Source organism: Drosophila montana, unplaced genomic scaffold, assembly GCF_035044405.1.
Source record: "Drosophila montana isolate Dmon_TW-CO22-7 unplaced genomic scaffold, ASM3504440v1 contig_3848_1, whole genome shotgun sequence".
Classification (NCBI taxonomy): Eukaryota; Metazoa; Arthropoda; class Insecta; order Diptera; family Drosophilidae; genus Drosophila; species Drosophila montana.
The window spans coordinates 4,108,812-4,132,543 of record NW_026998720.1 but is presented as its reverse complement, the minus strand read 5'-3'; the positions used below and the strand labels follow the sequence as shown (position 1 = coordinate 4,132,543).

The following is a 23,732-nucleotide window of genomic DNA, read 5'->3' as shown; positions in this document are numbered from 1 at the left end:
GGATCAGGACTATGGACTCGCATTTAAAAATAAGCGTTGAGAAATTTGTTAACTTAAGATAAGTCGTAACTTAGTAGATGTACTGTAAAGTGTATCTAGAATAACAATTTAAAGCTTCTTTAGTAAAGCATTTTATTTAGCGGAATCGCCAATTTTTCAACTGAAATTATTCTATACAGATTCACGAGGCTATGGAGGTATATATTTGTTAAATCGGACTTCAATATTCTGGGCTAGTTGAGTTTTATAAGTAAATTAAAATATATCAGCTAAAAGGTCTTTAAAAATATACATTTTCAGACAGTTTTACCTAAATTTCAATATTCAAAACAAAACAAATATTAACCCCTGATAAAACTTCAGTTTACAGTTAGCGCACCTGTCGATCAGCCAGGATAGTATACATATTTATTAAAAGTAATATTGTACGTAATCTGGAAAAATACCGCTGTAATATATACAGCTCGGAAATTTGATTTTAAAATTATTTAGAATTTCGATCAGGAAAATAAAGAATGTAGAATATTCCATTTCATTAATTTTCTCATTAAAAAATACTTTTGAAATCCAACTAAAATTAGTTTTCAGTTTCTAATGAATTATCCGAATTTTTGCATATGAGATTAACTCGGAAGCTGAGCGTCCGCTGTATTAAGTTATTTCCCAACACACAAAAAACAAACTGAAATTAGAAATTGGATGCACACAGTTTTAGGTTGAAATTGTGTATTAATTATTTTATTTGTTATATCCGTTTAATCTAACGCTTTTATTTATTTATGCTGGAATTAAATAACTTAAACTTGTTCCTAGACGCGATCGTGCGCGGACTTTTAATATGCGGTTCTAGTGGCGACTGATTTAAGGTTTATTTTTGTTTTTCATGTTTTTTTGTTTTGGGGCTCCTATTGTCAACTCATATCCAACTCAATATAAACGGAATAAAACAATATACTTATAGTTTTATATATATATAGTTTTCGAACCACGCGTTAAAAATGTGCATATTTTGATAAGTATTTTTGTTTGTTTTGTTTTTATACCTAAATATCGTAATTAGCATATCTCGTAGTCTGAAGAGCATATCTCTGATCCTAAGCCATATAACTTCAAATTTGTTTCTTAAATTTCGGCTTCTTTATGTTAAATGTTTGCGAGTGTATTTTGCTTGGGATATTACAATGAATGCGAATGCCACTCGAATGGTGGTACCGGTGCTATAGTGGTTGGTGTTGTTGGAGGTGGTGGTGCCAGGTGTTGTTCTGTTAGGCGCCTGTGTTCAGGGGGCAGCAACTGGTTTAGATTCAGGGTGTTAAGACGTCTTGATTTAGGTTACAATAGAACGCAGGGCGAGCGTATACACTCCATATCGCTTGGATTGGATATAGACATGTTTTTTTTTTTTTTTTTTTTTTAGATTTTGTTTACTTTTTGTGTTGTAGTTTTAAGTGTAGGCCGCTTAACTGGATGTGCACTGTTGAACGCGCGGTCCATCTTGATAGCCACCCTCATCCTCGTCGTAGGCCATGCGCTGGTGTTGCTGGCGACGTTGTTTGGGATCAAAGTCCTCCTGCAAATTAGTAGAGAAAGATTACATTAGTTATGCTACCCGGTAAAAGAGCTCTGTTTGACTTACCAAAACTGTATGCTCTGCATCAACTGGAATGTCAATCTCTGGCGCCGGTGGCAAGCACTGCTTGAGCGTCGGTATAACTGATGGGTTGATCACATCGGGGAAAATGACCTCAAACTGAATGATTAGCGTGCCCTTCTCCATGGGATTCTTGAATATGGGCATGCCCTCCTCTGCGATACACTTAGTCATTTCATGTCGTATAACTTCGCCAGGTTGCGTGGCCACGAGCAGATCGCGATCATCCAGCGTCTTGACAATGCGCTGGAACCCACACAACGCCTCGACCAGCTGGAGTGGCATTTTCATCATCAGATCCGTGCCGGCATGTACAAACGTTGTATGCTCCTTTTCGTCCAACAATATTATGATATCACCCGGTTGAGATTCGGGCTCGTGATCGCCCTCGCCTGTAAATACAATCTTCTGACCATCCCGCATGCCTTTCTCGATGTGCACTTCCAACACCTTGCGCTCCCGCACAGTTTTACGTCCGTTACAGTTCTTGCAGCGATCCTTCTCCTGTATGGTCTCACCGGTGCCGGAACACTTTCGGCACACCTGCTCGATGTGTTGCACAATGCCGGGCGCGATCTGTTGCACGCGTGTCTCGACACCGTTGCCGCGGCACTGGACACACTTCTCGATGCTGCCCTTCTTGCCTCCGCGACCCTCGCACTTGTCACAAATCACATTCTTCTGCAACTGCAGTTTGCGCGTTGCCCCATTGTACAGCTCCTCGAGCTGCACGGACATCTGGTGAACCACATCCTTGCCGCGTCGTTCACGACGACGACCGCCGCCGCTACCGCCAAAACCGGCGCCAAAGAACTTCTCAAAGAAGTCCATGGGATTGCGGAAATCACCGGAATCGGCGCCACCCTTCTTGATGGCCGCCTCACCGCCCTCATCGTACACCTGACGCTTGTCCGCATCGGAGAGCACCTCGTACGCCTGCGAGATTGCTTTGAATTTCTCACCCTCATTAGGATTCTTGTCCGGGTGGTATTTCAGCGCCAATTTTCTGTAGGCCTTCTTCAGCTCATCAGGTGTTGCGTTGGGCTTCACGCCCAGCAGATCGTAATAGCCCGTTTCTTTGACCATTTTAGCTGTTGCTTTTTAAACTTTAACTGCAAGCACAAACGATTACAAAATTTCGATTACTCAGGTTGCCATATATTTATAAATTTTTGGTTGTGCGTGTAACTGGTGCTTCCGGCATGCAAAAAAAAAAAATAAAAAAAAATCAAGGTCAGTAGATAATGCGCTGGCAAAGCACCACGTTTTCTAGAAATTTTCTATTTCAATTCGCTTTTATGTTCGTTTTTTGGATACCACTTCGACGCCACACAGCTGACTCTGCCCCTCTCTCGAGCACTCACACTACTCATTGGCGCACAATTATATTGACGCAAAAACACCAACACACACGAGCATAAGTATATATGTACATAAGCTTCTAGAAAATTTCGTCAGCATTACGCAGCCCTGGTCACCGTAACCGTTGCCCCTGCGCGAACAGCGGCACAAAGCAAACGCATGACAATGTGAAAAAAGTACACCAACACAATGACGAGGTGAAAAGCAACGTGCAAAAAAAAAAGAAAACGCTGTACAATTTTCTATTGATTTATGTGCGATTTTCGTAGGTCCCTTGTCAATTGTGCAAGCTGCAGCGCCCTGGCAGACACATGCATGTACATACTTACGCGTTTGTATGTGTGCACAAGCTGAAACATGTGCCGCGCAGGACGCTGCGTCAGAGGAAAGTAATTGGGGTAGAGACAAAGAAAATTCAGCTATCGTCAACGACTTGAATCGATTTTGCAAAATGTGCAGCAGTGCATCGACGCACCAAAGTTCACCTACTGCTTGCGTAGGAAAAAATTGCAATTACCTATGATTACTTAACAAAGAGTGGGCAAAAATGTAGTACCAAATACACACACAATGCAAATGCCTGCGGAAATAATTAGTTCATTGCTTAGTGGCTCTCACCTTTTATAGCAGTAGTTCGCCGAGTATTCGAGTATTTGTTCTAATAGTTATATATATATATATATGTATACCGTTTTTCAGTACGCTTTAAGAATTACACTTTTACTACAATTTTTAATCTATTTCGAATACTTTTTCAGCAGCCTGCTATCGCTATATGAATCCGCCACGCTTGTTGTATGAAAGATCGAGAATATATTAGGGGTGGGAAATAAAACAATATTTATAGGTAATAATACTGTCATAGTAACGAGTCATTTATCTGCAGATGCAGCCCTGCTAAAAACGCGCAGTCTGGCAGCCCCATGAGCTTTTAACGGTACGGTCACACTTCTTACAACAGCTGTCTATTGCGACCTGGTTATTTAACTCGGACGAAGTAAACAGCCAATTAAAAACTAAAGTCTAAATAAAAATCAAAATGAGACATGCTCAATTTTTGGCACGCACAGTGTTCGTGCATAACAACAACGTGGAGGAGGCGTGCCGGTTGCTAAACCGCATTCTCGGCAAGGAGGAAATCTTTGATCAATTTCGGCGCACGCGTTTCTACGAGAAGCCCTACCAGGTGCGTACACAATCAATGTGAAGTTTTTAAACATTTGCTAACATTTTCCATTTTACAGGTGCGCCGTCGTGTAAATTTTGAAAAGTGCAAAGCCATCTACAACGAGGACATGAATCGGAAAATTCAATTTGTGCTGCGGAAAAATCGGGTGGATCCCTTTCCGGGCTGCAGTTAAATGTTATCGATTATCAATTTTGTGCATTTGTTTATAAATGATAATAAAACATAGTTAAGAAACGAGCGCTCGATAAACATTTGTAAGCACATTTATCGGAGACTCAAGCTTTCAACTGAGCTTTTGTCCTTGCAGCGTACGGATTTTAACCCACTGGCTTTAGAGGGTTATAACGCTTTAGCGGCAAGAGCGAGCTTTCAATTTTTTGGCCAAACAATATGCAAGTAGCTCTCGGGTCAGAGTCTTGTCTGCTTTCGTGCGGTTAGGACGCGTTTTATAGAATTATACGGTACTAAGGTAAAAGTGTAAAACTAAGCTGTAAATTTTCTACATTTTGCGCTGTGAAAACATATTGTTATGTTAAAATGTTATTTATGTTGTAAGAAAATATAGCACTCTTTTAAGCGTTGCCTTATCGTTTTTTTTCGCAACGCCTTTGTACATGTACATGTACTTAGTGCATGTGTGTGTGTGTGTGTACATGTATGTACGTATATGTGCATGCTTGTGCTGCATTTGTAACATAATTTTGGCAGTGGTATCATTTTTGCTGCCCTACTATAAAACCAAGTGGTTTCTAAGGCTCGAACGTGCTTAAGTGCTCCCGAATGCATCGATAATACGCTTTTGCGGCCAATCCACTAAATTAACTGCGTAAGAGTGTGAGTCTGTTTGTGTGTGTGTGTGTGTGTATGTGTGTGTGTGTGTGATTGTGGGTGGTTGGGTGGTTTAGTTGCGGACCACAGCATAAAGTTCACTTTACATCAAAGTTGGCGTGTTTCGCTTTTTCAAGCCTTGTCGCCCCCATTGACAAGCCCCAAGCTTGTTGTTGCGGCCCCTTGTTGTTATACCCTTGCAAAGGGCATACTTATTTTGTCACACTTTATAAAGTATACATATTATATACATGTATGTATAAGTAAGCCAAGTCGATATAGCCTCTGTCGGCATGTGACTTTCTATGTAAACTAGAATTTCAATTACCGTGATTAAAGTTGGCTTACATATGTATATATTTTTGTTGTGGTTAGGATATTGTATATATTCGGATATAGCTGATATTGGAATTATAAGCAAAAAGCGCCGTTAACCAAACATAAGAAATATGAGCTGTATGCATTTAATCACAACTTCTATATCATTGGAATTATCTTTTTAAATCTAGACCAAACTTGGCACTTACTAGCTTTACTTTACTGCTTTATTCTAAACGTCTTGATATAGAAGCTGCCATTGGAACTATCTGCTTAACTCTTGACCAAACTTGAAATTCTCTTTGCTTCGCTTTTCTGCTTTTATCCATATTGGGGTACTAATGTATAGCTCTTATATCGATCACTCGACAATTGTATCTGGCTGTGCCTGATATATGTATGCCAGCAAGGGTATTTAATATTCGGCATTAAAAAAATAACTGTTATTTCTTGTAATTTTTTGTTGTTTGGTTTAGCTTTGGTTTCGCCGTTTTTACTGCCGCTGTTTTATCGATTTCTTGTGTTATTTTTAGCATTATTTATTTGCATTTTTGTGCGTGTATTTGTGCTCTGCTCTCTTTTCGGCACACACACACACACACACACACACACACACAGGCAGAGACACACTTTGCACATATGTATGTATATGTAATCAAATTTTTGGCAGCTAATAAAATGGATTACGTCGAATGTAATTTTCAGCTCGCGCTTACGTTATGCTCGGCAATAGATTCGTGGCGGCCGTCTTGGTGGTCAGCTGCAGCCTAGCTCAGGCCTATCCAGCGCTCTTGCCATATATCTACAGTAAGTAGGCTACAAGTATCTACATATATAATATACAAATATATATCTGTATGCTTAGCTCCTTCGAAGCGCGGCGATGCAGCCTTTCCGCTGATCGAGGACGATGTGGTCGAGCTGGATCAGCTGCGGCAGGAGCCTCAGCCTGTCGTGGGCAAGCGGCAGCATGATGGCAGCACGGTGCGCACAACAACCACCACAAAGGAGAGCATTGAGAAGGTGATTGCCCCTCCGGAGGCGGGCAGCAAGGATCATAGCTTGCATCTGATGCCCGACCTGGAGCGACAACTGGAGGTGGCCACGCCGTTGATGTCAATGTCGACCACAACCACCACAAGCACATCGGCCACCACGACTACGGCGGCCTTCAAGGATGACGGCGAGCGTTCACAGCTAGAGGAGCCGAAAACGGCTGGAAAGCCAGCGACCGAGCCGGGCGCACATGCCAAGGTAAAAGCCCATGCCCATGCTTAAGTCCTCTCCCATTTGCCAATTTATGTATGTATGTATGTCCATTCTTGTGCCTTGTAAATGCCAATATGTGTCTTTTGAAAATCCAAGTGTATATCCACGAAACCACCCAAAAATCAACAGGCTTTCTACGGTGCAGCGCGTCTAGCGTTTGGCCAAAATCCCGAGGTGTTGCCCACATCTCCCACGTCCACAACAACGTCCACGTCTACGTCTACGTCCACGTCCACGCCCACTTCCACTTCCACTTCGACAAGCACAAGCCCAACAACAACAACTGCAACGCCAGCTTTCGGAGCAGAAGCGGCATCAGTCGAACGCGATGCCCAACCTGTCGAGGATTTGGCTGGCGAGCCAGCCGAGAATGCCGCAGAGACAGAGGCAACAGCGGCCACGGCTGATAAATTGCCTGGGTCTCAGCATAATCACGATGTCAACAAGGAGACCATTGGCGACATATTGATCGATCAGCTAGAGACGGTGGCCAAGACCACCGAACGGCGCTCCGGCATGCCCCATATGACGGCCAAGGTTCTTATGACTACTCAACTAATCCATACAGATCGGCAACGAATTGGCTAACCCAACTAAATTCATGTGTCTATTCAAAACAACCCGCACTTTTGTGTACACCTCTTTAACTACTTTGAATATTCCCTGACACGGCTTCTTCTTCTTTCTTTCTCTCCCTCTCTCTCTCTCTCTTTCTTAGACCGCTCAGAGTCTGTTGCGCAATCCGAATGGCCAATACTCCTCCTTCGATATGGCCCAATATGTCTTCTGGACTGGCGATGAGACGGGCGTTGCCAGGGCAGTCGAGGAATTTATCAATGAGAATTTGGTAGGTTTTAACACTCTTTGTATCTATAATATCTATAAGTCCGGCAAGCAAACCAATGTCTGGACTTCCACATTAATTTTCACACTAATTATCTTACCCATTTTAAAACAAGACAACTCCCTGTTAAATAATAGATATACTATCGAGAATAGGTTAAAATATTGATTTTGTGTAAATCTAAATAAAAGACAGAAGGACTGTAATCACAATAGGAGCTGGAGATATGCTAGAGAAATGAGAGGCTGTTCGAGTTGAGTTTAAATTATCGATAGCTCAACTCGTTTGCATAAAATCGATAAGAATCGATATATAAGCATATACCGGAGCTTATAAGAGCTGGAGACACCAAAGCTGATATGTTCACACTCGTATAGTGTACACAGATTAAAAATAGTTCACTTCCTGGGTAACTTACCCCGTTACCCATAAAATTGTATTACGTATTTTTACAGGCATTGTCTGGGGATTCAATATGTGCTAGAGAAATTTGAGGCAGTTCGAGTTGTGTTTAAATTATCGATAGCTCGACCCGTTTGCATGAAATCAATAAGAATCGATATCGAAATCCTGCTTTATTAGCATATCCCGGAGCTTATAGTATACACAGATCCAGAACAGTTTACTTCCTGGGTAACTCACCCCGTTACCCAAAAAATTTTAAAACTATAATATTTACAGATATTTGAATGGTATATGTAAATATGCCCTGAAATGGCATAAGGATCGAACAATAAACACGTTAGTTAATCAGGAAAGCATTATCCGTAGTGCGGGGCTAAGGGAATAAGAAGCACAGCCAGTGCGTGTGTGTGTGTGTGTGTGTGTGTGTGTGTGTGTGTGTGCGTGTTTTTGTGTTTGGAAGGAAGCTAGAATATTTTGGAAGGCAGCTATATATCAGGCTATATATCTTATATAGTATCATATATTTATATCCAAAGCTTATCTATATAATCTTTGCACCTTTTGCAGATTACCAGGGAGAGCGCTCTGAAGTTTTTGCGTGATATACGTCTGGGAATTGAGTTCTTGCAGCGCTCCTATGCCAATCGCATTTTTCCCGAGGAGCTGCGTCAGAATCATTTGAAGCGCAATAGCTTGCCCAGCAGTACAACCACATCGACCACAACAACCACAACTAGCACGACCACGGAGAAGCCATTCGTTCACCTGGACATCGATTCGGAGGGGGTAACACCTGAGATAGGCCGAGGCAAATCGCTGGACAGCTTCACCTTCTGGAGCAAGCTCAAGGCGCTTGAGAATGAGAGTCCTCAAGGTTAGCGGAAATTGAAAACAGTCAACATCTGAATTGATACCAAATATATTTTGCAGATCTTACGGATTATGATGATACCATGGGTCGCGCCAAAATCGTTGAGTATTTGTACAATGAGTACAGCTTAGAAGAAATACTGTATAAATTAGCCAAGGTAAGTTGCCAAACGAACTTAGCTGCCGGAACGCATAGTACATGGTAACTTTTATCCTCAAGGTAATGTTTGCCCAGTCCCTGGCACATGGTTCCGATGAGGCTCAACAGGAGTTGCAGAAGCTAACCGAGTTCCTGGAGCGTGAAGGCAATCTGGGTGTTATTCCTGTTGATTTGCAAAAGAAAGTTTTACGTGAGTTAAATGTTAATAATATTAAGAAAATGAATTTGCATTTAATCAAGACTTATGCTCCAGGTGTGCTGCTCACCGCATTGTCGGACACTCTGACCGAACATCCGGAGCTATTGCCAGCTGCGCGTGTTAACTTGGCCAATCCATTTTTCAGGCTTCCAATGCATACTCCCAGCCAATAGAGCGTTTCGATCGGAGTTTGTAAGCGTTATCAGAAAGTATATACATATATATACACTAATAATCTATATTAAATATTAACTAAGTTATTAGCAGATACACTGAACAGATCCATATACTTATTCTGTTCCAATTTGTTTAGCATAGACAGAAATGCGCTCTCTCGGAATTGGTCAAAAATCTAAATTTCTATAAAAATGAAAAAACACAATTTAATTTCGCTCTTATCAATTGTAAAATAGCAAAAAACTCTCGTGATATTTTTGGCAGGTTAGAAAGTGCGAGATAAAGCAAGATTTTTATATTCAAAATACTTATATGCAAAATGTTTGAAAGCAAGGAAAGAAACGGAGCATGTGAAAATCAAGCAAACAAAAGAGAGACTTGCGCTATTTGAAGCTATATAAAAATCGAATATATATAAATATATATGTATATGTATTTGTAGAATATTGGTATGCTTGCTTATATTTGATATGAGTTAGTTGGCAACACTTAAGAGGTTGAAGTTGATGATAATATTCTTTGTTAGTTGAGGCATCGTTTTTTGCTCCCCCTTAAATACTTAAAATGAAGCAGGAAAGGGCTTTAAGTCCGCATATATCAGTAGCAAATAGAACTGCTTATATACATACCCATATATATATATATACTTTTTTGTTCCCTATCGTAAGTCCCCAGATATATATGTACCCTATCGAAGAAATACATAGCTAACAAGTTGCTTATTGATTGAGAATTGATTAATTATTTGTTGAATTACCTTTTTTTGGCCAATTAATTTAATTGTTCAAACGTAAATCGTGTATGTGTGTATGTAGAAGAAACAAACAAAAGAATTATTGTTTCAAATATACATTCTAATAATATATATGTGCTGTATATTGTTTAAAAACAAATCAAACTCTTTTTTTATGATATACTTAATTATTATTAGTATTAGTGCTAACTTTATAGTCAGTAACTACTGTTGCTTCTTGGGCTCTGCGTCTGCGGGCCTCGAGCCATCCAGCAGCTTATTTATCTGCTCCTCTGTTAGGGGCTCGTTGCTGTCGAAGATCTTTTCAATTTCGGCACGCTCCTCCGGATCCATGTCCTTGCCATATTGCTTGGCTATGGCTTCCAGTCGCTCCTGGTTCTGCTTGAAACGCTTGGGCAGCCAAAATATCGTTTGCACCATTCTGAAAGATTTCAAATGTTCGTCTTTCAGTCCAAAAGTCTTACTACCATATATGATTGGAATTGGCTAACCTGAGGAATATATAGCCCGTTATGGCCAATAATATGCAGAGTGCAGACGTCTTCAACATGGTCCAATAGTCCACAACAACTTGCTGATGCTTCATTTTGATGTTCGATTCCAATTGAATCCTTTCACGCCAACGCAACAGTATCTATTAAATTGTCATATGTCTAATTTTCGGTCTGCTTGAGGAACAATTTTGAATGTTGTGGCCGCGTCGTCATGGATCCGTGTCAAATATGTGACATATACATATGGAATCTCTGAAAATCAATATAATAATATTCCGGTTGCATACGTGTCTCGATGATATGTGCGAAGCGTTGACCTAGACCCGCAGCAGGTGGTCTGAGGATATAAAAAATCAATAACAGGTCAATCATTGTGTTCCCGAAATAACAGCATAGATAAAAAAGGAAATATATCTCAGGATCCGTATGTTTATGTCTCGATTATGTTTTTAATAATAAAAGAGAAACAGTCTTGATATTAATTTAATTAAATATTATTGTGGATGCATATGTTTGTCTCGATTAGGTTTATGTAAAACGACCTGTGACGTGGACCCAAAGCAGACGATCTGAAGGTACAGAAATCAATAGCAGGTCATGTTCCCGAAATAGCAGAATAGATAATAATATAAAGGAATAAATCAATATATGGCTTTAATTTTAGATGAATATGTTTAGATATCGATTATGTTTATGTGAAGCGTTGACATAGATAGTAGACGGTCTGAAAGCATAGAAATCAATAGAATATTTAATTGATGTTCCCGAAAATAAAAACAGATGAAATATATATTATAAAACTTGATTTTAAGGTAATTAAACAATAATTTAGATGCATATTTTCATGGCTCGATTAGGTTTATGTGAAGCGTTGACCCAAAGAAGAGATCCATGATGATATTCCCAAAAATATTTTGCTCCAAGTCAGAACAGATAAAATAATATTGATTATTTTGAATTACAAATTATTTTGGCTGCAAACGTTTGATGATTTTGACAAAACGATTGAGATTATGGGAATAGTTGATCGGGACTCTTAGCAAAAGTATTGTAGATGCATATGTTTGGATCCCGAATATTACTTCAGAACAAATCAAATCAAAACAAGTTAGAGTGATCTAGTCATGAGTGCCCAACTAGGGTATGCCCTGAACCTCACTCAAGCAACACCAAATGCAGCTCGAGCTAAGCGCTTGATTCCTTAAGCATTATTAAAAATAGCTTATAAAAAAGTCTGTTCCCTCAGCCGGAGTCGAACTTGAACTCGGTAGCTATAAGCTGAATGATACTTGATCTGCATGTACTATTCTAGAAGCTACGTGTCAAATTTGATGACTCTAGCTCTTAAAACCCAAGAGAATTGCTCAAGAAAAGAGAATTTCGAAATCGATTTTAGTCGATAGCTTGAAAACGCGGCAAGTTATCGATTATCGGAAACAATACTACGTGAGCACTAGAATATCCTAAGTCCAAAGTTTTATAGGTTCACAGAACTTGCATTTATACGGACAGACGGACAGATCCTTGGCTAGATCTACTCTACTATCGATGCTGATTAAGAAATATATATACGTTATGGAGACGGAGATGCTCTTTTCTGCCAGTTCCATACATTTGCAGGGCTTAATGGTTTAATAGTTCTTGATTTTAATTGAATTAAATAATATTTTAAATGCAAACGTGTATCGATTATGTTTATGGGAATCGATTTATTAGACCCATAACCTGTAGGAATAGAAATCAATGCGTACACCATGATGATTTTCCCAAAAAAAATATTTCTTCAAAATAGTAAAAATAAATAAAACAATGAAAACTAACATGATTTTAATTTAACCAAAGGTTATTGCGATCGTAAGATTGCACTTATCTGGCTATTTATTTATAGTACCAGACTATAATATAAGCACGATAGAAAGAATTCTGCAAAAAAAACAATAAATAAAATATAAAAAAAAAAAATAATAATAATAATGACGATAAAGTTAGACATGTGCTGAAGTATCAGTAGGATCGGGCCATTGTAAATTAGACACAGAAGTGTCTAAAATCAAAAATAAAAACTGATTAGGGCCCAGCTGCGCATAGCGTACAATTCGCGGGGGTTAACAAAGTGCACACTTCTTTGACTCAGACCCATGCCTGGGAAGGAATACTATCAATAGATAGCACTGACTACTATCTCAGATATTCTATGGCCGATAACAGATACCCTATATAAGGCAATGGACTTCGCAGTTCATACATAGATCAAGAAGAGACCATGAGAAAGTACATCATCTGCGCGTCCATGCTGTTGGGCGTCCTGGGCCTGGCCCTGGCTGGCCAAAGACCCATCTCCGATTGCGTAAGTCTCTGGTCAGCTGTTAAAACTGTAAATTCCAGCCATAAATTGTGTGCAGGGCGAACGCATTGAGGACGATGGCTATCCCATGGAGCGGCACACGGTTGTCACCGAGGACAACTACATTTTAACCATGCATCGCATACCCTACTCCCCGAAGACGGGCTTCACTGGCCAGCGACCGGTTGCCTTCCTCATGCACGGCATGTTGAGTTCCAGCTCTGATTGGGTCCTGATGGGTCCGGGCAAGGCGCTGGCCTACATTCTATCTGATGCCGGCTACGATGTCTGGATGGGCAATGCCCGTGGCAATACGTACTCGAAGGCGCACAAATATTGGCCCACATTCTGGCAAATCTTCTGGAACTTCAGCTGGAACGAGATTGGCATCTACGATGTGCCCGCCATGATTGACTACGCTCTCGATGTGACCGGCGAGAAGCAGGTGCAATATGTTGGACACTCTCAGGGCACCACTGTCTACCTGGTCATGATGTCCGAGAAGCCCGCCTACAATGACAAAATAAAGTCCGCCCATCTGCTGGGACCTGCCGCCTATATGGGCAACATGAAGAGCCCTCTGACCCGTGCCTTTGCCCCGATATTGGGCGTGCCCAATGCCATCGTTGAGCTCTGCGGCTCCATGGAGTTCATGCCCAGCAACAAGTTCAAGCAGGATATGGGCATCGAAATGTGCCAGGCCACCTCACCCTATGCCGAGATGTGCGCCAACGAGATCTTCCTCATTGGCGGCTACGACTCCGAGCAACTGGACTATGTAAGTGATGCATCACCTCCAATAACTAGATGAATGCCTATAAATGCTAGTGTTTGATTTTCTGTAGGATCTGCTGGAGCATATTAAGGCTACTTCGCCGGCCGGCGCCTCGGTTAATCAGAATCTGCACTACTGCCAGGAGCACAACTCCGGCAAGTTCCGCAAGTTCGACTATTCCGTCATTCGCAATCCCTACGAGTACGGCAGCTACTATCCCCCCGAGTACAAGCTAAAGAACGCCAAGGCTCCTGTCCTGCTCTACTATGGTGCCAACGACTGGATGTGCGATCTGAGCGATGTCCGGAAACTGCGCGATAGCCTGCCCAACATGGCACTCGACTATCTGGTGCCGTTCGAGAAATGGGCACATTTGGATTTCATTTGGGGCACCGAGGCCAAGAAATACGTTTACGATGAGATCCTCAGCCAGATGTCCAACTACGAATGAGCTCTTTATTTATTTTGGACCTGCACAATAAATTCGAGCAACAACTGAGCATATTTTACTCCACTTGAAATTCCGCCAGATACTCTAGCTTGAGCTCCTCGTCCTTGACCAGTTGGCCAACAACGCGATAGTCGCCAGCTTGCAGAAATTTTCCCAATTGCGAGGAATTTATAGGGTAATCCTTGAGATGAAACTTTTGCGGCGCCAGGGGACAGTCGTCGGGATGGGGCGCATTCGAGTAGTCCTTCAGCTTCTCATAGAAGAAGTCCTTATAATAGGTGCTCATCAGATCGCAAGACCCAATGACAGGCAAGTCCATAAATGTGCCATACTTATCGTCTTCGCTTGCCTTTCGATAAAGCGTAATATTCACCTACGATAACAATAGTTAATTGTGTTTTAAGACATATAATATACCTATATAGGAATGTTTGATTCGACCGACTGACGTAAGAGATAGGAAGAAATTTGTACTCTAGCTACCCTGTGTGATTAATGTGCAGCTAAGACGGAGTGTTTGAAGAATTCCACCCGCAAGTATGGAAAATTGGGGAAAATTTCGCATAAATATATTTTTATTACCATTCTATTAAGCAAACAAACTAACTTTCAAAGGATCTTTTCATTTAAGACGTGTTTCACGCTCTTTTTCAAAAATCACAACTCCTTGATGGAAATAACTGAGCAATGAGTGAGTTAGTATGTTTCACGCTTTTCGCAAATTCCACGCCAATGTAATATAAAGAGTGGGCGTCCGGTTGTATGGGCGAAATTTCGGCCCATTTGCAAAGATCTTTGTGAAAATTCATTTGAAACGCGATTTACACTTTTTGGGAAATTCATGTTCCTGTATGGAAAATGGACATCAAAGGTACTGTTGCAGTGTTTCAAATTTTATCCGATCGCCTTCAAACGTATTTTCAAAATTCTAGATAAGGACTCGATTTATATGTTTTTTCCGATTTTTATTCCACTCGCAACTGTGGAAAATTGGCGGGAAACGATATCATTTTCAAAGATATCAGTGAAAGATCATCTTTTCACGTGGATGGAAAGTGCAGGTCAAAGTTTGCATGAACGAATGTTTGTTTTTCGTCTGCAGGCTTCGCACAACCGGGCAAAATTGGGCGAAAAATGTTGATTCCAACTTTTGGTACTGAATGGGATTCAATAATTTATGTAAAAGGTAGGAGTAGATTTAAATGTTCCACGTGCAGCAAATTGGTGGAAAATAATTTTTGAAATTCGAGAAAAGAAACGTGGACCAGGCAAAATAATGGTTATTATGCAGAAGTTCACTTTTGTTTTGTGTCCACAATAAATCGGGAAATTCCTCCGGCAAGTGTGAATAATTGTCGGAGAGCATTTAATTTTATCACATTCAATAATTTCCATATATGCGAAAATTTATTTTTAGACTTGTTTTAAGCTTTTTGAGAAATACTTTAATAAATAAATAAACAGGACATTAAAAAATATGTACGATTTTAATAAAATTTTGATCATTGCGCAGAATTGTTGATCAAAACATTTTCATTTTCATCCGATTTCCCAGATCGGTGTAAAAATGTATATCAAGAAGAAAAATTAAAGTTTCCAATCAATCGGTTTCCAGATCGATTTTTAAAAATGTAATCACACATTCGGAAAATATGTTCAACATTTTTTGGATTCGATTTTTATATATTAAATCCAAAGATGTATGGATAATCTAATTTCAAACGGATAAAATACAATTTAGGGCAATGTGGTCAAGTTTTTCCACTCGTTTTTCGCTTATAGAAAAAGGATCCGGGCAAAGCCGGCTAAAGCCGCCTCTTATAAATATATTTGACTTACCTTCCAATCGTTATCGAGGGTCACTTGGGTTGCTATCTCGCCACTTAGCTTAATGTGGCCCTCATCATCGGGTTCCCCGAGCTCCACGCTGCTTTGGAAAGAGTTTTCGTCCTCGTGAACCTTTTTAAATTTGCGCAGCTTGACAATGCGATTGCTTTCAGCACGAACCAGGACAAAGCTGGTGAGGAGCAGAAGGCCCAGATGCACAGAATACGCCGACATTGCAATGGAAAATGATTTGGCAATCGCTTAGCTCATTGGGTTTATATGTGATAAATGCACGAATATTGCGCATTCGCCACGTTAGCCGATGTTATCCAAACAGGAAACGGAAGCTGGGACATGTTTTTGTGGTGTTAAAACTAGAAACATTTTTTTTAAATTAATCTGTTGCGGAGTATTTTCCACACAGGCAAAACAACTTTTAATTTTGTTCATAATACGATCAAAATTTAGATAACCCCTCACATTTAAAAAATATGAGATATGTGAATTTTAGTAAAATCGCCACAGCAGCAAATTTTTAAATTAGCATTGTCTAAAACTACGTCGTGCTCGCTTCACATTGTTGGACGAGTTGCAGCTGGAATGTTAGCACTACTGACTGGACGTATTGTGCTTTTCTTCTCGTAGCCAAAATTTAATCGCAGCTGCTCTAGGAACATAAATGTCAGTATCGTTTGCGGCCCAAGTCGCACAAATGCCGGCACATAGCCCTTGAAGAAGCCAAGTGGGCCCAATTTGGCGGTGTGGAGCACAATATCCCATAGGCCCTTGTACTCGCCCGGCTTGGCGTTCATCGAACGCGTCTTCAGCACATCCATGGGCTGTGTTAGCGTTGTGGCAATTGTGCCAGCCATCAGTGAGGCCGTGAAGTGTGTGATCAGATTGTCGTGGAAATAGGGCGTCGCCAGCAGAGATGACTTAATCTGATCATAAAATGCAATCTGGCCGATGGTCATGAAAATGCCGCGAAGCGTTGCTGTGCTGCCGCCAGCGAAAAGTTTCCTAAAGCCTTCCGTTCGGTACACCTTAACAATGCCATCCGATCCGCAGCGGTAGCTGTTGGCACACAGAAAGAATTATAAGATTGTAGCAAGACAGGATCTTTGTTATCTCTTACTTTCTTCGCAGCTCCGGGGGCAGCTTGACATCGTTTTGCATGCGCACGTTTATCATATCGGCGGGAGTGCCAAAGATACCACCAATCATACCGGATAGTCCGGCCAATGCTATTTTGCCGCCAAACGTGTCCGTGTTGATATAATCTTTGCCCAACTCGTATGCGCCAAATCTCGTCGTTGAATAGGTAAGCTGGCGTAATATCGAGGCGGATAGACCATTGTAGAATGCCAGCACGCCCTGCTCCCGTATGACTTTTTGCACCAGCTTTATTATAGACAATTTGCCCTGTTGTGTTTGTAGTGTAACCTTCAGCAAGTCCAAAGGATGTGTTGTACATGCCGCGCCGACGCTGGCAATGCCACCGAAGTACCAACGTGCGTGTTTCTCGGCGGTGGTCATTTTGTGAAGCTTATTGACCCGACTGTAAACCAAAAGATAAAATATAAGCAACCATAATCGTTTTGTTAATTTTTTTGTAGAAATGTCGCACAATTTTTCTATACTCCGGTTATCAAAAAATGATACTTCTTCATTTAAATAATCCGTTCGCGCAACATTTTTGCACGATGCAGTGGCCGAAAGGTTACATCATCGTGGTTACGCCTGAATTTATGAAAAGCTAAGGATAATAAAAGTTAACAACAGCTGAGCCATGACGTTGACGACTAGCAGCACAGCTTGCGTTGTTACCCGCGCCTTTGATAACAGGCACTGCTCAACACTGCTGTAAGCCTTGCCACATCAACTAGAAACGTAAGATGACTAGTCACAATAGCCGCTGCCAAGTGGCAGCACTGCTCGCACAGCTGACTGCCAAATGTAGCCATTCAGAGTTCGTTTGTGTTCGCTAGTTGTTTTGTGTAAAATTACAAAGTATTTTTGTCGAAAGCCGCCAGGAAATCCATAACACTGAGCGGTGGTAGTATATGTGTCATTCAATTTGTGAGTACATTGCATAAATATTTATTTATTTATTTATTTACTGTTTACTTGTTAAGCACTTAGCGTGCATTAGGACGCGTCAGCCTCTGCTATAAAGTTGCCGAGCAATTTGTTAATTTTGCATGCGTCTCATGTTACTGCGAGCGGCTGCATTATGTGCGGCTTTTTATTTCGGCATTGACATTGAGCTACACGTGGTCGAAGCCAACCAAAATACACACATATGCATATGTATGTATGTATGCATATTTGTTTGTTTTTATTTCGACTTAGAGAGTTGCGTGATTTCATTTTTTGTATTTTTATGATAAGCAATTTGCACACCTGGATTTTAGGTGAGAACAATGTATTTGTGTGTGAACGTGAATATTCATTCGAGATTTTGTTTAGATGCATATGTACTTTTTTTTAATCATATCCGTTTTTGCACACATAGACATGCCACCCTATTGATGTAAGTACAGTGGTCGCTCGCAAATAAGAACCTTTCGGTTCTGACTATAATTTGTGAATATTTTCTTGCACTTCTTGATTTCTGTGCAAAATATTAAAATAAATGCTTGCAGCAAAATATCTAAATATTAATATTTATACGGAACCGTTTCTAAGGGCTTGCCAGATCTGATAAATTAATAGTATTATATTAATTTATTTACTTATAGCATATTTGTGATGTTTTATATTTGATGATTCGATTTTATTAAGTTGGAAAATTCAAATTAAAAAAATTTAATTAATTAATTAAATGATTTATATGTGCCAAATGCTTGGAGATTAACACATTCTAGTTTTAAAGCCAGTTTAAAAACAAAAAATTCACATTTTAAGTGTTAAAAGTGTCGATTCCAATCACGAGTCAATACTAAATTCTGTAAATTCTAATTTGCGAGAGACTACTGTATCCAATTTTATTGGATTTCGATTCACTTGCGTGTTCTGTTATCGTAGACCCAATTGGAAATTCTAATTTTTTCGACTCAGAACCTTCTTTGATGTAGTATTAAAGTAGTTACATATTTAGTTTATTAGCTGCCTTTTATCTCTAGACAACCTATTAGCTAACATTATTTTGTGTTTAGTCATAAAACAAAATGTGACCCTATGTGCCGGTTCGGGCTTGAGCTAATCGACTTTCAATTTGTTGCCCGCTTGCCTAGTGATAACAAATTTCATAAAAGCAAATCGCAAAAAAATATGTAGCTATAATTCGTGTTTCTGATGTTGTCGTTTATTTAATATAAAGACATTTCGTGTGAACCACGCCACGTGCACCAATTGGTCTATAAATCACACGATGTCTCTGCTGTTTGGCCCAAATACTAATGGATTTTGGTTAAAACAATATATTTTATCTCTTGTTTCGAATATGCTTCTGATAACCGGGGCTTATATGGTTAGAAATTAAAAAATTATCTTTTTTACAAATGCCCGAAAGCTGTTGCAAATAAATATTTTTTAGAAAATTGTTTGCTTATTACAAGTAAATATTTTTTTGAGAATTTACAACATGCAACAGATAACAGTTTTAGGGTATTGATAAGTCGATAGAAACAAGAACCAACTTTTATTCGCTTAATTTTGCTTGTTTTTTGTTTTTATCGGACCATATAACTGAATGTTCCATGAGCAAAGGTCAAGTAATTAAAACGTATCTAAAAAACAGCAAATATCACATGATCCAATAAGAAAAACATGCTTATAGATTTATATAAAGTGCTAAAGCTGCCGCGCCCCCACTAGAAAATACTCATGTACATATGTATGTATGTGCGTACATGCATATATGTCTACTGCTATGGAACAGCTGATTATCACATTTTTCCGTAGCCGTAGATCACGAAACGTTGCGTGATAGTTCCATTATTTCTCTCACTGTTGCTATCAAAATGATGTCTGTATAAATATTGGTAAGTCATGTTTGCCGCGCACACAAGCTTAATTTAATTACATACATGCATATATGCAGGTGTGTACATATATGTATGTGTGTAAATTGTAATTTACTGTAAATCACGGCAATTGCTGCATTTGATATCGAATTGACGATTCACCCAATTGAAAGTTTTCCTTGAAATTGAGAAATAAATGTTGTGGCGCGTGTTGTTTACCGTTATAAAATGTTTTAACAAGTTCTATATTTTTGGCAACACCGATATACACACACACACACACACACAAAAGCACACACACGAACAGACACCACGCGCGAGAGCAAGAACTTCAGCGCTTCATTACCACAATTGACGGCGAAAAACTGGTCTGGATAATATGAATCGTTCTTTGCCCAGCTTTTCCTACTCTCTCGTCTGCTGGAGGCGCGCACCACACGACGTCGTCGTCGCTTGAGCACTGAATACGTACTGATCGTAGCTGTCAGCAGTGTGTGGACTGAACGTCAGACAAAGCTTCGGCCAGCGTTAGCCGGCGTCGGCGGTCCAAAACTATGCCACTCTCTCTTTTTCTCTCTATCTCTGTCTCAGTCGTTAAATTGTTTGGCTTTGGATTTGTTTTATCGCCGTTTAAGTGACAGCGCGGTCAAGGCGGGCACTTTGGAAATGTTTCCAGAAGTGTGGCGGGTTCGGCTTAAGTTAGTCAGTTGTCAGACGCTCCGGCAGCCACAATCAAATTCAAATCCACCCAGCTATAGGGTGAGAGCGTAAGAATTGGGAGAGCGAAAGAGAGTGCTGCGTGCGTTAAACATAAATTGGTGAGAGCTTTTTTATTTATTTATTTTTTTGTCATAACCTTCGCTTGCTCGCACTTTGTTAGTTTGTGTGTATGTGTGAGTTTCCATCCACAATTGTACAGTGATACAGTAAATGTTAGTGTACATTATATGCAATGTAAGCGCAGTGAACGGTAGAATTTGCTCTACGCCCGACAAAGTTTGCCTACATTTTGTGTAAACAGTAGTTTCATACATTTGTATACATTCGTTTGTATGTGTGTTAAAAGTTTTCATGTCGTCGTCCAAATCGTTCATCGGCTGACCGCTCATTATCGCTCCTAAGTTTTTTTGTTTCTAATACCCTGTGTCTGAATGTAATCAAATCGGTATGAATATTGTATGTACGGTAGCTGCAAATTAAAACTAATAGAAATTAGAATAAATGGATAAAATTGGTCTTGTTTTTATTTTTAAAAATAATAATAGATGCGCATTGAAACAGATGAGCATTAGTATAACAGGTGTGTTCGTTTTCAATAGTTCATCTGAGGATGAAATGGAGGTCAACTTTATTTCGTATTTTGTATTTTGTGTTTCGTAATACCAGAAAGCAATTAAAATGATGCTAATTTGTTTAGTATATATTAACACATATAGAGGAGCGGAAGCAACCAGATCTCACATATGTGTGCTTATATACTTTCTATATATTAACAAATTTTAGTACTACCTTATGCACACGCGAATTAAGTAACGCCACCATGCCTGCAGGGTATTCCTAAGTCGCGCATCATCCTTATTTTTTGCTGGGCTTATTGAAATTATGTATTTGAAATGCCCTTTATGTAAGAAATAAAATATCAACGTCGATCGGCCATGTGGAGGCCAAGAATAAACACAAAATATTATTGATCAGCTGTTAGGCGCCACTATAAATATATATATATATATATATATGTACATGAACAATTCATTTCAATTTAATGCGTTCATAGCTTTTACTAATTATGCTTGTAATTTAAACGGCATATTTCCATTAAGCAGCAATTCGTATTGTGAGTCAAGGTTCAGTTAGAACGTTTATTTGCAATTAATTTGCAGCACAAAATACACAAAAGTTTTCAGCGTTTCGAGCTCGATAAACAAGCAAGCGATTGCATTGGGCACAACGTGTTGCCAAGGCAGAGATTGGAAATGGGAAATATCAGTCTAGATAATTCGAAAAGCAAATGCAATATTTTTTTAAAACGATTTTATTATTTGCATGCTGAAAAAATGGCGGAAACACGTTTTAACAGCTTTTTAGCTGTTCTATTCAAATATTTTATTTACCGAATTAAAGTTTGCTCAAAATATTTACGCATGCATTAAAGGCAGACAAAACGCGTGCAAGCTTTAGCAAAAGCTTTTATTCAACGGTGCTTTAGAGTGGTTCACAGTATAACTGGGCTTTTGGCGGCGCATCGTTCAATGGCCCATTAGCTCAGTTGGTTAGAGCGTCGTGCTAATAACGCGAAGGTCGCGGGTTCGATCCCCTCATGGGCCAAGACACTTTTTTATTTTTCTTTATTTTTTTTGTAATTTTATATTCATTTTTCTCTTATATCAACATTTAATAAATTACTTGGAGTGCTTTATTTTCATTGATTGCCGGGTTATTGGCTACGTGTGCTGCTGACAGCCATGATGAAGTGACAAAATGAAAATGTTTGCCCGAGTAAATAAATTAAAAAGAAAGTCTGAAAGTCGCCGCCGCCGCCGCCGCTGGTCAAATTGTGTAGCCCCAAACATGGGGCACGTGGCACGTGACCCGTCGCCAAATATGACCCTGCTAATTAATTGAATACATTTTATGCCATTTACAAATTGTCCAAACATATTCACTTGAGTTGTTCTTTTGTTGTTTTGCAATTACAGCTCCAAACAACGCACGATTTGTCTGAATTATGGCTGCCTCAGTGCTGCTCGCGTGCGGGTTGAATGAACAGAAGTTGCCCGGTTTCGTGCACATCAGCGAGGAGTCCAACGTGGATGGCAGCTTCCTGATTAGCTGCATATTGGGCCAACGCTTGCGCATCTCTAACGCGGGCACGCTGCTCGTCTGTCTGCAGCATCATTATCAGCATTATTTCAATGCGGGCATGCGGCTCGGCTACAATACGAATATCTTTCTGGACAAGACGCTCAATGTCATCGATGTGCTCAGCGATATGGCGCGACACGGCCTCAGCTCCAAGTGGCTGCGCTCCCCGGATGGTCTAACGCTTACCGAGCAGCTGGTGAAGGATATACGCAACCAACTGGCCAACAACTTTCCCAATCGCAGCAGCTACACCATATTGATTGACAATCTGTCAATATTATTCAATTTGGGCGCCAGTAAGCAGCAGGTGCAACAGTTCTGCCTGGATCTGGCCGACCTGGCCAAGGAGCATGAGAATCTGACGGTCATCACCAAGCTGAGCAACAGCGACATTCATCAGCTGACGGACAATAATGTGGCCAAATTGGGACATGTGCGCATCCAGGTGCTGCGGCTCAAGAGCGGCGTCTTCCGCGAGGTCGATGGCAGGCTACTAATTGAGCGTGTCCTGGACGAGGGAAGCTATGCGTGCGAGCAGTCCCGCAAGGAGGTGCTCTACAAGGTCAACGATCGCAATGTCAAGATCTTCAATCCAGGCGAAATCGGCGTCAAAGTTTAAGTTAAAATTCGCATTGCTACACTTTTGTATGGAATTTATTAAAGCCATTTTGATATACCTAAACCCATCGTCTTGGTGTACTTGTGAAATCTGTTGCTCCTTGCACACGATCCTTGTCCGTTTGGCTTGTCAACGTCTATCGAATGTCATGTGCCAATAACATCTGCTGTTTGTTATTTTCTCGTACATTCTAATTGCGTTGTCTTCTTTGCTTTGGCATCTGTTGACGTCACGCCAGCTGGAGTCCAGCACCAATGACGGACGCATAATGATGAATTCATGTCTGGTCATGACTTTACGGCGCTTCGGCAATGTAAACCAAGGCGGAGCTCAAATATCCTGTGGACGCAGCGGTCACCAAAGATA

General features: G+C 40.3%; 8 protein-coding genes and 1 non-coding gene across 16 annotated transcripts; 5 read left to right on the top strand and 4 right to left on the bottom strand.

The window, feature by feature from the left end:
- Positions 1 to 709: 709 nt before the first annotated feature.
- Positions 710 to 3,815, bottom strand: Droj2 (DnaJ heat shock protein family (Hsp40) member A4-like). Of its 2 annotated transcripts, XM_064697136.1 has the most exons (4): positions 3,632 to 3,815; positions 1,637 to 2,763; positions 1,429 to 1,570; positions 710 to 1,372 (listed from the first exon to the last, which is right to left on the bottom strand). In XM_064697136.1, exons 2-3 carry the CDS (start codon positions 2,735 to 2,737, stop codon positions 1,460 to 1,462), a joined length of 1,212 nt encoding a protein of 403 aa, XP_064553206.1. In that variant the 5' UTR covers positions 2,738 to 2,763; positions 3,632 to 3,815; the 3' UTR covers positions 710 to 1,372; positions 1,429 to 1,459. The 2 variants fall into 2 exon arrangements, with proteins under 2 accessions (XP_064553206.1, XP_064553205.1); XM_064697135.1 differs by lacking the exon at positions 710 to 1,372 and having other exon boundaries at positions 1,394 to 1,570.
- Positions 3,816 to 3,960: 145 nt separating this feature from the next.
- mRpS21 (mitochondrial ribosomal protein S21) lies at positions 3,961 to 4,451 on the top strand. The gene is made up of 2 exons (XM_064697138.1): positions 3,961 to 4,199; positions 4,258 to 4,451. Exons 1-2 carry the CDS (start codon positions 4,053 to 4,055, stop codon positions 4,372 to 4,374), a joined length of 264 nt encoding a protein of 87 aa, XP_064553208.1. The 5' UTR covers positions 3,961 to 4,052; the 3' UTR covers positions 4,375 to 4,451.
- A 151-nt stretch (positions 4,452 to 4,602) lies between these two features.
- LOC135438714 (mucin-2) lies at positions 4,603 to 10,005 on the top strand. 5 transcript variants are annotated; one of them, XM_064697130.1, is made up of 10 exons: positions 4,603 to 4,671; positions 6,054 to 6,155; positions 6,214 to 6,602; positions 6,714 to 7,154; positions 7,336 to 7,464; positions 8,434 to 8,740; positions 8,797 to 8,894; positions 8,957 to 9,086; positions 9,150 to 9,304; positions 9,363 to 10,005. In XM_064697130.1, exons 2-9 carry the CDS (start codon positions 6,068 to 6,070, stop codon positions 9,266 to 9,268), a joined length of 1,701 nt encoding a protein of 566 aa, XP_064553200.1. In that variant the 5' UTR covers positions 4,603 to 4,671; positions 6,054 to 6,067; the 3' UTR covers positions 9,269 to 9,304; positions 9,363 to 10,005. The 5 variants fall into 5 exon arrangements, with proteins under 5 accessions (XP_064553200.1, XP_064553202.1, XP_064553201.1 ...); XM_064697132.1 differs by having other exon boundaries at positions 6,747 to 7,154; positions 9,150 to 10,005; XM_064697131.1 differs by having other exon boundaries at positions 7,345 to 7,464; positions 9,150 to 10,005.
- Positions 10,006 to 10,157: 152 nt separating this feature from the next.
- LOC135438716 (uncharacterized) lies at positions 10,158 to 10,650 on the bottom strand. Its single transcript, XM_064697137.1, has 2 exons — positions 10,518 to 10,650; positions 10,158 to 10,447 (listed from the first exon to the last, which is right to left on the bottom strand). The coding sequence occupies exons 1-2, from the start codon at positions 10,610 to 10,612 to the stop codon at positions 10,231 to 10,233; spliced, it is 312 nt and encodes a 103-aa protein (XP_064553207.1). The 5' UTR covers positions 10,613 to 10,650; the 3' UTR covers positions 10,158 to 10,230.
- Positions 10,651 to 12,722: 2,072 nt separating this feature from the next.
- Positions 12,723 to 14,143, top strand: Lip3 (Lipase 3). The gene is made up of 3 exons (XM_064696495.1): positions 12,723 to 12,867; positions 12,923 to 13,642; positions 13,710 to 14,143. The coding sequence occupies exons 1-3, from the start codon at positions 12,784 to 12,786 to the stop codon at positions 14,088 to 14,090; spliced, it is 1,185 nt and encodes a 394-aa protein (XP_064552565.1). The 5' UTR covers positions 12,723 to 12,783; the 3' UTR covers positions 14,091 to 14,143.
- CheA87a (Chemosensory protein A 87a) lies at positions 14,076 to 16,179 on the bottom strand. Its single transcript, XM_064696501.1, has 2 exons — positions 15,930 to 16,179; positions 14,076 to 14,463 (listed from the first exon to the last, which is right to left on the bottom strand). Exons 1-2 carry the CDS (start codon positions 16,149 to 16,151, stop codon positions 14,146 to 14,148), a joined length of 540 nt encoding a protein of 179 aa, XP_064552571.1. The 5' UTR covers positions 16,152 to 16,179; the 3' UTR covers positions 14,076 to 14,145.
- A 148-nt stretch (positions 16,180 to 16,327) lies between these two features.
- Positions 16,328 to 20,384, bottom strand: Dic1 (Dicarboxylate carrier 1). Of its 2 annotated transcripts, none has more exons than XM_064696497.1 (3): positions 20,232 to 20,384; positions 17,053 to 17,475; positions 16,328 to 16,991 (listed from the first exon to the last, which is right to left on the bottom strand). In XM_064696497.1, exons 2-3 carry the CDS (start codon positions 17,451 to 17,453, stop codon positions 16,490 to 16,492), a joined length of 903 nt encoding a protein of 300 aa, XP_064552567.1. In that variant the 5' UTR covers positions 17,454 to 17,475; positions 20,232 to 20,384; the 3' UTR covers positions 16,328 to 16,489. The 2 variants fall into 2 exon arrangements, with proteins under 2 accessions (XP_064552567.1, XP_064552568.1); XM_064696498.1 differs by lacking the exon at positions 20,232 to 20,384 and adding an exon at positions 17,545 to 17,673.
- Positions 17,838 to 23,429, top strand: Elp6 (Elongator complex protein 6). Of its 2 annotated transcripts, none has more exons than XM_064696499.1 (2): positions 17,838 to 17,996; positions 22,582 to 23,429. In XM_064696499.1, the coding sequence occupies exon 2, from the start codon at positions 22,611 to 22,613 to the stop codon at positions 23,364 to 23,366; it is 756 nt and encodes a 251-aa protein (XP_064552569.1). In that variant the 5' UTR covers positions 17,838 to 17,996; positions 22,582 to 22,610; the 3' UTR covers positions 23,367 to 23,429. The 2 variants fall into 2 exon arrangements, with proteins under 2 accessions (XP_064552569.1, XP_064552570.1); XM_064696500.1 differs by lacking the exon at positions 17,838 to 17,996 and adding an exon at positions 20,548 to 20,703.
- On the top strand, positions 22,137 to 22,210 carry TRNAI-AAU (transfer RNA isoleucine (anticodon AAU)). Its single transcript has one exon. It is a non-coding gene; the product is annotated as a tRNA-Ile (tRNA).
- Positions 23,430 to 23,732: the final 303 nt, after the last annotated feature.

What these genes read in the sequence shown, in the direction of transcription:
- Droj2 (XM_064697136.1), bottom strand. Translation starts at nt 2,737, where the DNA reads ATGGTCAAAGAAACGGGCTATTACGATCTGCTGGGCGTGAAGCCCAAC. An exon ending in ATGCAGAGCATACAGTTTTG is followed by an intron (nt 1,571 to 1,636) that starts GTAAGTCAAACA and finishes ACTAATTTGCAG; the next exon opens with GAGGACTTTGATCCCAAACA.
- mRpS21 (XM_064697138.1), top strand. Translation starts at nt 4,053, where the DNA reads ATGAGACATGCTCAATTTTTGGCACGCACAGTGTTCGTGCATAACAAC. An exon ending in TCTACGAGAAGCCCTACCAG is followed by an intron (nt 4,200 to 4,257) that starts GTGCGTACACAA and finishes TCCATTTTACAG; the next exon opens with GTGCGCCGTCGTGTAAATTT.
- LOC135438714 (XM_064697130.1), top strand. Translation starts at nt 6,068, where the DNA reads ATGCTCGGCAATAGATTCGTGGCGGCCGTCTTGGTGGTCAGCTGCAGC. An exon ending in TGAGAATGAGAGTCCTCAAG is followed by an intron (nt 8,741 to 8,796) that starts GTTAGCGGAAAT and finishes TATATTTTGCAG; the next exon opens with ATCTTACGGATTATGATGAT. An exon ending in TTTGCAAAAGAAAGTTTTAC is followed by an intron (nt 9,087 to 9,149) that starts GTGAGTTAAATG and finishes CTTATGCTCCAG; the next exon opens with GTGTGCTGCTCACCGCATTG.
- LOC135438716 (XM_064697137.1), bottom strand. Translation starts at nt 10,612, where the DNA reads ATGAAGCATCAGCAAGTTGTTGTGGACTATTGGACCATGTTGAAGACG. An exon ending in ACGGGCTATATATTCCTCAG is followed by an intron (nt 10,448 to 10,517) that starts GTTAGCCAATTC and finishes GAAATCTTTCAG; the next exon opens with AATGGTGCAAACGATATTTT.
- Lip3 (XM_064696495.1), top strand. Translation starts at nt 12,784, where the DNA reads ATGAGAAAGTACATCATCTGCGCGTCCATGCTGTTGGGCGTCCTGGGC. An exon ending in AAAGACCCATCTCCGATTGC is followed by an intron (nt 12,868 to 12,922) that starts GTAAGTCTCTGG and finishes AATTGTGTGCAG; the next exon opens with GGCGAACGCATTGAGGACGA. An exon ending in ACTCCGAGCAACTGGACTAT is followed by an intron (nt 13,643 to 13,709) that starts GTAAGTGATGCA and finishes GATTTTCTGTAG; the next exon opens with GATCTGCTGGAGCATATTAA.
- CheA87a (XM_064696501.1), bottom strand. Translation starts at nt 16,151, where the DNA reads ATGTCGGCGTATTCTGTGCATCTGGGCCTTCTGCTCCTCACCAGCTTT. An exon ending in CCCTCGATAACGATTGGAAG is followed by an intron (nt 14,464 to 15,929) that starts GTAAGTCAAATA and finishes TTGTTATCGTAG; the next exon opens with GTGAATATTACGCTTTATCG.
- Dic1 (XM_064696497.1), bottom strand. Translation starts at nt 17,453, where the DNA reads ATGACCACCGCCGAGAAACACGCACGTTGGTACTTCGGTGGCATTGCC. An exon ending in CCCCCGGAGCTGCGAAGAAA is followed by an intron (nt 16,992 to 17,052) that starts GTAAGAGATAAC and finishes GTGTGCCAACAG; the next exon opens with CTACCGCTGCGGATCGGATG.
- Elp6 (XM_064696499.1), top strand. Translation starts at nt 22,611, where the DNA reads ATGGCTGCCTCAGTGCTGCTCGCGTGCGGGTTGAATGAACAGAAGTTG.